The 12,361-nt window shown below is 45.5% G+C and overlaps 1 protein-coding gene across 1 annotated transcript; it reads left to right on the plus strand.

The window, feature by feature from the left end:
- The first annotated feature begins 2,336 nt into the window (after nt 1–2,336).
- LOC125547800 (F-box protein PP2-B10-like) lies at nt 2,337–4,742 on the plus strand. Its single transcript, XM_048711568.2, has 2 exons — nt 2,337–3,004; nt 4,132–4,742. The coding sequence occupies exons 1-2, from the start codon at nt 2,523–2,525 to the stop codon at nt 4,565–4,567; spliced, it is 918 nt and encodes a 305-aa protein (XP_048567525.1). The 5' UTR covers nt 2,337–2,522; the 3' UTR covers nt 4,568–4,742.
- The last annotated feature ends 7,619 nt before the right edge of the window (nt 4,743–12,361 follow it).

The following is a 12,361-nucleotide window of genomic DNA, read 5'->3' on the forward strand; positions in this document are numbered from 1 at the left end:
AGGATGAGACTTCGGCGTGTTACACTTGTCTGCAGGACGAGGATAACGCAGACCACATCCTCACATGATGCCCGTACGCCCGTGAGGTATGGTGCAATGTCTGGGACATGCCCCGGATCAATGTCCAGGACCCCCTTCCTACAGATATGACTATAGAATGGTGGCTCAAAGAGAGAAGGAAACTCCACAAGGCCGATAGAAGAGGTTTCGACACTATTGTCATAGCAGTTACATGGTCCTTATGGAAACAGAGAAACGCGAGGGTGTTTAACAAAACAGAGCAGCAAAAGAGACCCTTGGAGCTCACCACGACAATTCTAGTGGAGGTGGCAGATTGGCAGCAGGCGGCAGGTGGTGTTAGTGGCCTACAACGTTTTGTGAGAGGGTAGCCTAGGTTTTGTCATAGTAGGTGTGAGTGTTGGCGTCTTGTGTTTGATTGAATGTACGCAGTCGAGATACACTTCTTGTAAATATGCTCTCTTTCCTCTATAAAAATATGATATGCCATTGGCGTACTTTTGAATTTTTTTTGTTGCTGTTGTTGTAGTAGATGTTTCCGTCATCTTGGCGGCTAAATTCCCTGTCAGTGATTGATGATGTCTTTGTTACGTGTGTGGGTAGTTTTTCCTTGCTATGATTCTCTATGCGAAAAAAATTGGCGTCCTGTACTTGATCTTGACATTTTTTAAATGTCTAACGTTGAAGAATGTCAAGGTGCGATAAATGGAGAAAGAGACTTCTTCAATATATTGTGACGCAGAGCCTCTTTGGTTCAAAGGAGTTTTACATGAATTTTGGAAGATTATGTTTCTTACTTCCTATATAATTAGTTTGAATAATTTGTAAGACTTTTCCTTCAAAATAACAATAATTCGCAGGACTAGAAAGTGAAAATCATATGATTTCTTATGGACCACTTTACATGCGTTTAATTTGAAATGGGAAAAAAATATATTATGCTCAAGTTTCTTCTTTTCTTTTCTTATTATTGGGACGCCGAGTTCAAGGTTAGGGAAATGTTGTCTCGATGATACACCATTCACCTAATCCTTTTAGAATAAACATCATGCTCTCTGTCACGCAACTAATGAACTTGTATTATATCACCCGCAAAAAGAAAAGAACTTGTATTATACCAACACGTTTTTCTTGAATGACGCGTGACAAATTCGTTCGTACGTTGCCTTGTGTTTGATGGGAGGAGGCCATGAAACAACCTGTATTATACTTGCAGTCAAATCGTTTGCTTACACAAATCCCAATTTGCAAATTACATAATCTCTAGTGTGAATGGCGAGGTGCGGGCCGTTGGATTCCGGTCTACACTTTGGCTCTCGGACGAAAGGAACCCCGTGGTTGCTACTACCAACCGAGTGAGCCAATGAATCTTCTCCAGACAATTGCGGGGTTGACGCTTTTGCCGGAATCTTTTGCGTGGAATACCAGGTATCTCACCGCTCAATCATCCATCCTCGCTTCCTTGGCAAGAACTGCGATGAACACTAATTAATTGGTCGATAATACTACACCTACGTAACTTTTTACGCAGCCTTACGTAATCCTTATACATCCAATAATAACCCGAATATTCCTTAGATAAGCTGCAGTAGAGACTTTTTCTTGAAGCGTTTTCTAATATTTTCTTAGACAAACTCTCTTCTTCAGTCTTTGCTGACGAGCCCATGGATTCGCATCTCATCTGCCTGCCGCTCCGGCCGTCAATGACGGGGAGAGGAATCTGTGTGCCTTTGCTCCGCCTAGTAGCCTAGATTAACTTTTTTAGTCCCCGTAGGTGTCATGTTTGGATAGATGGCGACGCTTCTTTTTTAAGTTTGCCTTCCGGACTCTGTTCCTCCTTGAAACCGTTCATCTAGACATAGTCAACGGAGTTCTAGCGTAGATTTCTGCCGTCATATTGGAGCGGCAACATTAGGGTTTTTTGTTGTGGGTGCGGGCGACGACGAGATTTGATGTTAGTTGTTTTAGATCTATTTAAGGGTTCAACAACTAAAACCACGCCAAAGCGCTTGTCCCTTAGGGGCTCGTGTACGAAGACTTTCCGTCTGTCATCGACAAGGTCAAGCAGGAATAGATAGGGGAGCAACGACAGTGACGCGTCGACGCCTCGTTCTGCCAGTGGTAGTGGTCACTCGGTGATCTAGAGATCCTGATATATATTTTTTATTATGTTTAAGGGGCTCTGTAATACATTCGGAAGGGCAAACACAGGGTGTACGTCGTCCTCCACGCATGCGGCCGGGTGGCCATGGACGTGGTCGGCTCACGGCAATATATAACCCGCTGGCCCCGGCGCCTCGATCGGTGCATGGAGAGGAACGGCTGCTCCTTTTCGTCGTCACCTTGTTGTCTTGACTGACTCTCGGTGCCCCACTGCCATTGCGCCGTACGGTACGGTAGTATATATGCACACCCAGGTCCTTCCTGGCCACACAACGCATACACACATAGAGGTCCCGCTGCTTTCTCAACTCCCGATCTTCAGGGTACTATAGCCGCTTACGATGGGCTTTCTCGGAGCCGGCATGGCGACGGCGGCGGCGACGGAGGAGGACACGACGCGGTTGTGCGACCTCCCGGAGGCGTGCGTGGCGTACGTGCTCGCGCTCACCTCCCCGTGGGACGCGTGCCGCTGCGCCGCCGTGTCGCCCTGCTTCCGCGACGCGGCCGAGTCGGACGTCGTCTGGGCGCGCTTCCTCCCGCCGGACTACCGCGCCATCCTCCAGCTGCACCAGGCGCCGGCGCGGCGCCTCCCTCTCTCGCGCTCCGGCTCCACGGCGGGGGCGGCGTCGCCGTCGGGCTCGAGCAAGAAGGAGGCCTTCCTCGGGCTCACCGACGCGGCCGTGCTGGTGGACGGCGGCGGCATGGCGGTGTGGCTGGCCAGGGGGAGCGGGGCCAAGTGCGTGGCGCTGTCGGCGAGGAGGCTCAGCCTGCCGTGGGAGGACGGCGAGTTCAGCTGGAGGTGGACGCCCCACCCGCTCTCCAGGTACGTACAAACATCCACGTCCATCCTTGTTAGATTCTGCTCCTTTCTCCTCACTACTCCCGATCTACGAACTCGATTGCCATCTTTAACTTTAATTGGTTGCTAATCTACTACTAGTAGAACACAAACACACCAATTACTAGTCTACCATGCATGCCTGAATCTTCTCTTGTGTCGTTATGCCTATTTTATTTCCTTCAAACCAGGCTGCAGCCAAGTCCATCGGTGAGACTTGTTCGGAAATTCACGTCCACAAACTATGCCATCATCTTAAAAAAAAACTATGCAATCGTTTTCTCCGACAGCGTCGTAGAAGGCAGAAATCACCGTTGCCGGGCAGGATTAACTAAGCAAGTCCATGCGCGTGCGTGTGGCTACGATCTACTTACAAAGTCAACTCCACAGGCCACCGCACCCGACGACTCCCCAAATAATTTGGCATCCATCACCAGTTGATCACTCGTCAACTTGCGCACGTCGCCGTCGACGAATTTTTTTCCAGAGCTTTGCGTGTTGATTCATTAAGTTAGGGAAGAAACAGTTACAAAGATTTTTAATGGTACAAACTCAGAGTCAGAGCCACCAATACCACCGATACACTATGCATTGGTAATCGTATCCTAGCTGTGTGCATCACATGATCGACGTGGATCGTTGCCGGCAAGTTTGCCATTCTATTATAAGATTATTAAATTGTGATACTACCAGTAGTGTCCTTGTGCTGATATTGACTATTATAGTATTATTAGCTCGCTGGCTTTCTTTTTGAGAAAATAAGCAGCTTGCTTATACCACGCGCTTTCTCCATTTGTGTCTGATTTGTTGTTCTACATAAGTACAAATCATCTCTAATAAACTTTGACTGACTGACTAAGTGTCACTGATTCAAATGGTTAGCAATGCTTTTTACGTTATTGGTTAGCTTCTTTTTTTGCGTATATACGTTATTTGTTAACTTCCTGTACATAGAGAAAGGTGCTCAGTGTTGCATCGCCACAAGAAGTTAAAAGATTACTACAGTATGGAGTTTGATCTTGAATTCTTTATCTGCTGAAGAAATCATTCCGCGCACCCAAATGGATTTGGTTGTAAAATTTGCAATAATCTCTGCCCTATAAATATATCAGGTTCGCGGACGTGGCCCAGCTGGAGGACTGCACGTGCCTGGACATCTACGGCCGGCTCCCCACAGCCGCGCTGACGCCGGCCACCGCCTATGCAGCGTACCTTGTCTTCGTCACCACGGACGCCCACCGCGGCCTGAGCTTCCCGGACCAGGAGACAACGATTAGCGTGGGCGGCAGTGCCCCATCCCGCCATACCGTGTGCCTCCGCCCCGACGCCGCCGAGGCACGCAGGTTCAGAGGCGGGAAAGGTACGGACGGCGTCGACGTGAGGGGGCCTGCGCTGCGCGGCGACGGGTGGTGGGAGATAGAGATGGGGCGGCTGCGCACCGGCAACGAGGCAGTGGCGGGGGAGGAGGTGGCGGTGAGCTTTGAGATGCTGGGGTGGTACCACAAGCGTGGGCTCGTCGTGGAAGGCGTCGAGTTCAGGCCCCTATGATCAAATCGATGTCGGAGATGACCTCAAGTTAATACGGATGTGTACATACCAGTGAAAAAGAATACGGATGTGTATGTCGTTTGCACTCTGCGCTGAATGCCGGTACATCAGTCCATGAGCTAGCACGCGGTTTGCGTGCAGTTTGTGAATAGTAATTTGAACAACTTTATTTTGAGTGCCCAGTGTCTTAACTAGTGATGTCAGAGGCTTATTCTTCTTACTTTTCTGCATTGCATCAGAGACATTTTTTTACGAACATGGCATGGGCGTATACGCTCATATACACGCTCAAACACTTACTCATATGAATGCACTTATCTCTATGAGCACATTTGAAAGAGTTACCTAACGGGTCTAGAGGCTGACGAAGTCTCTCTACCGATGAAAACCTCGCCTCCCACTTAAATATGAAAGAATATCCTGCCTTTATGAGACACATGTGTCAAACTTAGGGTTTGATCCTATGGACCGAGGAGTGAATTAATGGTACCATGCACTCTTTACGGTTAACAAACATATTCATGTAATGATCCCATGTACTCTAGAGTCTACGAGTAATACCTGTAATAACCCATATTTTTGGGTTATTAATTTAAATTAAGATGATTAATTAAATTTCTATTATTGTTTAACAGAAAATATTGGGCAAATAAGATATGCTAGATTATTGATTCAAGTGATTAAAATAGAACTGTAATTTTTGCATGCATAAAATATTAGATGGATATAATTACACACTAAGTAAGTATGTATATGTGCACATAGACTAGCATCCATGCACTCACGTTATGGCATTAGCATGCAAAGTAATACAAATTAGTGGGTAGTAGAGGCTAGCTAGTAATGAGAAGATGGCCAAATACTAGAAGATGTGCATGCATGTAATGATGAGAATGCACACGTATGTACTATGCTTACAAGCTAAGTAAAATCCTATGCATGAGAGGGCCAACGTGGCCTGGTACTAGATGAAGCTAGGTTGTGCTGGCAGCACCCTTAGATATTTAGGACCAAGAAATTTCTACGTGGAGGTTTTGTATAGTGGTCAGGTTTGTTTGGCTTTTGCACAAGCAAAAGGGGCAGCAGTTCGAAGGGTCAAGGGGCAAGGGTCAAAGGCCATTGCGGCTTGATCTTTTACCAGGTTCTCCACGTAGACCAATGCATGCTTGCCACGTAATAGGTAGAGTCCAGATGATCGTGTGCTTCAAGAACAGCTCAGCTAAGTTCACTCTGGGCTCACCATCTATAAATAGCTGCTGCTACTCGTTTTGCACATCCTCATCACCAAGAGTGAGAGCATGAGAGAAATAGAGCATACCAGCGGAGAGAGAGCGAAGAGAAGAGAGATGAAGAATATAAGTATGCATGCGTCCATGTTTGAAGATATATAGATCGTGTAGATGTTGCTGGAGGGAAGAACGGAGCCATACGTCAGAAGAATATTAGTATATGAGTGTTCGTCAGATTCTATACAAAGATGATGGAGTATTGGAGCTGGCAAAATATTATTTTAAAGGACAAATCATATTATCCGAGGCAAGTGGTTACTTTGCTAACTCCTTGAATCCTATCTTATTGTTGTCTCCTGTGATCATCGTTCTGATTATGTTGCTAGACCTTGAATCTTATTTATCCTTTGTTGATTCCTGTTTTATTTGAGGACATGTTGTCCTTGATAATCCATTTGTTGAAGGACATGTTGTCCTTGATGATCCATTTGTTGATGGAAAGTCTGATACGAGAGGAACTCATGTAAAGGCATGGGTTTATTGTCTTGGCTGATATTTCAGTGATCCTATATAGCTGATCCAGCCCCATGTCATATTCTGTCCATCTATATTGGTGTCACGACGGCAAACGTATTGTACCGGTCATAGTTCAGGTATGGGACTGTCTGAGTTCTTCACTAAGGACGGACCTTCACTAGTAGAAAAAGGGGCTATAGTCCCGGTTCGTAAGGGTCTTTAGTCCCGGTTCCTGAACCGGGACTAAAGTGTCGGTATTAATGCCCTATACCTTTAGTCCCGGTTCAATCCAGAACCGGGACTGATGGGCCTCCACGTGGGCAGTGCGCAGAGCCCAGGCAGGAGACCCTTTGTCCCGGTTGATGGCACCAACCGGGATCAATAGGCATCCACGCGTCAGCATTTCTGTGGCTGGGTTTTTTTTTGAAAGGGGGGGGGTTTGGGGGTTTTGGGGAGTTAATTTAGGTGTTTCATATATTGTGTTAGCTAGCTATAATTAATAGAGAGAAGTGTCCTCTCTTACGTCCGTGCTTGGTCGACGCTACGTACTATACATACGTATAGAGAGGACTAGACACGCTAGTTAGCTAGTAAGCAAACGAAGGAAACAGAAGATCGTCATGAACATATATGCATACAGAGAGAAGTGATATCGACCACCTCTCCTTCTCCGAGAGATTGGTCGAACAACAAGTTCTCGTATATCTATCCGACATTACCGGCTACATATATACAATAATTATCTCTTACAAATATAATCATACGGACTCATGGTCCACATAGTATTCTCCGTCTTCAGCGATCACTTGGTCAAGAAAGAATGCCGCCAATTCCTCTTGAATTGCTCGCATGCGAGCTGGTGCTAGGAGTTCATCCCGCTTCCGAAACATCTAATTTGAAGAAGGGGGTCAATACATATATATATGAATGAATGAAACTCAATACAAATGATGGTAATAAAATAAAATTGTGAATGTTGTTATTTACGTACTTCATATTGTTCGTCAGAGTACCCGCCCCGCTCACAGGTCGTGTGGCGAATGGACTCGCAGACGTAGTATCCACAGAAATCATTCCCTTTTTCCTGCCACAACCACTTTACAAGAAATAGAGGTCAATCAAACTGATAAGCAAGAATGCTAAATGGTATTGATGAAACTAGCGCTTGAATCACTAGGAGATGCATGGAACATGCTACTATAGTACTTACTTTCGGGTGTCTAAATTCCAGCTCCTTCGGCAGTCCCGGAATTGTTCTGGTGAATTTTCTCCAAACCCTGCCGGACAAAGAAAACAATTACTTGATATCAGGAAATGAACAAAGTTGCCGATATGGTGAATAATGATCGATTTAACTTACTTCTTGAGGATTTCAGTCATGTCCGCATACTCCTGGGGATCTTTTCGTTTAGAGTCCAAGACGGTTACTACTCCCTGCTCAAGCCTAATCTCTAGGAGAATATAGTGGAAACTGCACACGCATGCATAACTCATCAATTACATTACTATAACCTGGACTAATATATAAGGGAAACCGAATATGCACAAGACAGTAACACTCACTTGAAGTTGTAAGGAAAGAGTATTATATCTTTGTTTTCATTTTTTTTGAATGATCATAGCAAGTTGGCCTCGGTATCTCCGGGACGATGTTGAACCTCAGTTGCATCTATGAGATATGTGTTAACGAACCCAATATCACCGATTTGTCTTTTCTTCAATTCGGCGATCTTCATTCTGCATAATATAGTGAGGATAATTATAAATACATGCAATGAAAGAGATGAGCTATATAGAGAGACTTAATGACAGAAGTAGTAGTACTTACAGACAGTAGCAGGTGATCGTTGTTTTATCGAGGGCCAATTGATTGAAAAACTGATAGAACTCCTCAAATGGAATAGGCAACAGTTCATTTCCAACGAGGTCATGCTCCGGTTTAACTCTCGCATACAAAGTACTCCTCCCCCAGACTATCTGCAGATTTTCAAGTACCAATCATGTAATTTTCGCATCATCGTTGTTAAAGATTTTTCATCTTTGACGAGAGGCTTCCCGTACTCGTATCTGTGTATCTGCACCTCCATGGTATCATAATGTACATCGTCGGGCAGGTAATCGTCAACATTGCCATAACCGGGCACCATCCTCGGATCGACGATGTCGCTAGGCACCTTGAGGGGGGGCACGATTGCTTCGCTTGTTTGCCGAGCTGGGCAATTTGTTTCCCAGCTGCTCGTCGTTCTTTCAGCCTTTGATCACTGACTGTACTTCCCGACCGCTCCGCTTCGGCCCATGTCTTTGCAATAATGCGCTCATAGTTGCCTTTCGGCGGAGACTTGGGTGGTTTTGCCAGGGCAGCCAGAGTGCGCTTCACTTTCACTGGATCTACCTTCTCCTCCGGAGGTGGATGTCTCTTTGCTCTCAACCCTTGAAACCAGTCATCCACTTCGGTTCGCCCGATCTCGGCGTTCTCCTCCGGGGTCCTCTCATATGGTAACTTCTCTGGAGTCTTCAGAGAAGGACCGAATCTGTATGTCCTCCCGCCTCTGGTTGTACTGCTAGACACCGACCGAGCAGACGGAGCGGTTGTCTTCTTTACTTGCTTACGAGGCGGAGGAGAAGGACTACGACGCGCTGGAGCAGCTGGAGCGGCGGCAGGTCTCTTCCGCCCTTGCTGACGAGGCGGAGAAGGAGGAGGCTGGCTGCTCGGGCACGTCGGCGCAGGCGGAGAAGGAGGCGGAGTGCCGCCACGCGCCGGAGAAGGAGCCGGCCGAGGGCCCTGATCATCACTCGTCGGAGGAGGAGGCGGTGGAGGAGGCGGAGTGCCCTGACTCGCCGGAGGAGGAGGAGGAGGCGGAGGCGTCCAGTTCGGAAGGTTGATGAGCTCCTTCCGCCATAGGCATGGATTTCTTCAATACTTTGACACTAGGAAACCTCTCTCGACCCCTCGGCGATCCTCGACCCCTCGAACCCTCGACGACCCTGGAACCCTCGACCCCTAGACAACCCTGGAACCCTCGACCCTCGACCCTATAGAACCCTCGAACCCTCGACCCTGAAACCCTCGACCCTTGACCCTTTAACGACCCTCGACCCTCTACCCTAGTTCCCGACCCTCGACCCCTCGGCGATCCTCGACACCCTCGTTCCCGATAAAAATTAAGAAGAAGAAGAAGAAGAATAAGAAGAAGAAGAAAGAGGAGAAGAAGAAAGGAATAGCTAGAGGAGAAGATCAAAGAAAAAAAAGAAGAAAAAAAAAGAAGAAAAAAAAAGAGGAGAAAAAGAAAGGAATAGTGGAGAAGAAGAGAAAATAGAATATATTCTATTTTCTCTTCTTCTCCACTATTCCTTTCTTCTTCTCCTCTTCTTTTTCTTCTTTTTTCTTCTTCTTATTTATTTCTCCTCTTCTTCCACTCCTCTTCTTCTTCTTATTTAGTTCTCTCGACCCCTCGTCCCTCTCTCGACCCCTCGACGACCCTCGTCCCTGATAACATTTTTTTTCTCCCCTCGCCACCTCTCGACCTCTCGTCCCACTCTCGACCCCTCATCATCATCTATCACCCCCCTCATTTTCTTTAGCATATATCCATGAACAAAATAATAATTCATATATAGAAAAAATGCTATATGAACATACATACATATGAGCATATACATAGAGCATATACATAGCCAAATCCATATACAGAGAGCATATACATACATACATACATATGAGCATATACATACATACATAGCCATACATACATACATAGCCATACATATGAGCCTCTCGGCGGCGATGGTCAGAGCGACAGGGATCGATGGGAAGGGGAGAGCTCACTGGGGGCGCAATGGGGAGGAGGCCGGGGACGGGGAGGAGGCCGGCGACGCGGCGCGGGGCGACGAGGAGGGGGTCGGAGATGGCGCACGCAGCGACGAGGAGGAGGCCGGCGACGGCGCAAGCAGCGACGGGGACAAGGCCTGCGGCGGCGCGGGGCGACGGCGACGGGGAGCGGGCAACGACGGGCTCGGGGCGGCGGCGACGACGACGAACGGCCTGGGGGCGTCGGGGGCGAATGGGAGCGGTTGGCGAAATTATCACAAGTGCTACCTTATATACCCAGAGCAATGGTCCCGGTTCGTGGCACGAATCGTGACCAATGCCCCCCTTTGGTCCCGGTTGGTGGCACCAACCGGGACCAAATGCCAATTTTCAGCAGCCCAAAGGGCGGGAAGCGGCGGCCTTTGGTCCCGGTTGGTGCCACCAACCGGGACTAAAGGGGGGCATTGGTCCCGGTTCGTGGCACGAACCAGGACCAATGCCCCCTTTAGTCCCGATTGGTGCCACCAATCGGGACCAATGGCCTTGTGCTGCCCCGCGCCCAAAAGTTTAGTCCCACCTCGCTAGTTGAGAGGGCTCGGGAGTGGTTTATAAGCGCTGCTACGCCCACCCTCCCGAACTCCTCTCAACTGCAGGCTTTCGGGCCTAATCTGTCACTGCAATGCCTGTGGGCCTACTGGGCCCGCTGCGGGCCTGAATCCTGGCCCATGGTAGGGTTTCTAGTCGTATTCAGGCCGTGGTGGCCCAGTAGGTGGCATTTTTTTGTTTTTTTGTTGCTTTATTTATTTTCTTTTGTTTTTTTGCTTTATTTTTTAATTCTTTATGCTTTTAGTTTTAGAAAAATTATAAACTTTTTGTTAATGCCATTAGTTTTCAAATTTGAAAATAATTTTTTAGTTTTTTAGTTTTCTTTGTTGCTTTATTTTATTTTATTTTGTGATTAACTTTACTATAAAAATAGTTTTTTCCTGTTTTTTTGATTTGTTTTTTGCATTATTTATTTTATTTTGTTTTTTGCTTTAATTTTTAATTCTGTTTGCTTTTAGGTTAGCAAAATTATAAACTTTCTGTTAGTGCCATTAGTTTTACAAAAATTATAAACTTTCTGTTAGTGCCATTAGTTTTCAAATTTGAAAACACTTTTTTATTTTTTTGTTTTCTTTGTTGCTTTATTTATTTTATTTTGTGATTAACTTTACTATAAAAATAGTTTTTTCCTATTTTTTTGATTTGTTTTTTGCATTATTTATTTTCTTTTGTTTTTTGCTTTAATTTTTAATTCTGTTTGCTTTTAGGTTAGCAAAATTATAAACTTTCTGTTAGTGCCATTAGTTTTACAAAAATTATAAATTTTCTGTTAGTGCCATTAGTTTTCAAATTTGAAAACACTTTTTTAGTTTTTTTGTTTTCTTTGTTGCTTTATTTATTTTATTTTGTGATTAACTTTACTATAAAAATAGTTTTTTCCTTTTTTTTGATTTGTTTTTTGCATTTTTTTTGTTTTTTGCTTTAATTTTTAATTCTGTTTGCTTTTAGGTTAGCAAAATTATAAACTTTTTGTTAGTGCCATTAGTTTTAGAAAAATTATAAACTTTCTGTTAGTGCCATTAGTTTTCAAATTTGAATAGTTAAAATTTGAATTCTTTGAATCACAAGTTTGTGATTAACTTACTAAAAAATGAGAATAGATGAAAGTTGAAAGTTTCTGTTAGTGCCATTAGTTTTAGAAAGTTGAAAGTTAAAAGTTGGCATGGGCCAGGGACTAATGGTCATGGTATTACGAGGGCCGAACCATAAGACATGAAAGCATTTCAAATGAACTCTAAAAAAGTTGAAAGTTGAGATGGTATCATAATTTCACCCACATAGCATGTGCATGTACAGAACGGACAATGGTAGCATGTTCGTGTGTTACAAAGTTGCGGGAGAAAGGAGCGATGCTAGGGCATATTTCCAACAGGCATCCTTCCCGCGACCCTTAAACTGTCCATGCCATGCTAGAAGGAGCGATCATGTTGGTTCACAAAATTGCAAAATGTGGATGAACAAATCTTTGGATATCCTGAACCGGAGATGGAAGTACCCTCTGGAAAAACGGGTGGTGTACCAAAATAGTTGCACATCAATCCCTCATGCTCTGAACCCGTTCTCCCGATGAACTCACGGCCAAATAAGGGACCACCATGCTTTGACTTATTCCTCTTGTGCATTGCCCCTCGCATA

This window comes from Triticum urartu, chromosome 3A (assembly GCF_056163025.1).
Source record: "Triticum urartu cultivar PI428250 chromosome 3A, HENAU_Tu73, whole genome shotgun sequence".
NCBI classification, from domain to species: domain Eukaryota; kingdom Viridiplantae; phylum Streptophyta; class Magnoliopsida; order Poales; family Poaceae; genus Triticum; species Triticum urartu.

Coding starts and splice junctions, on each gene's coding strand:
- LOC125547800 (XM_048711568.2), top strand. CDS start 2,523: ATGGGCTTTCTCGGAGCCGGCATGGCGACGGCGGCGGCGACGGAGGAG. Junction 3,005..4,131: donor ACGCCCCACCCGCTCTCCAG/GTACGTACAAAC, acceptor TAAATATATCAG/GTTCGCGGACGTGGCCCAGC.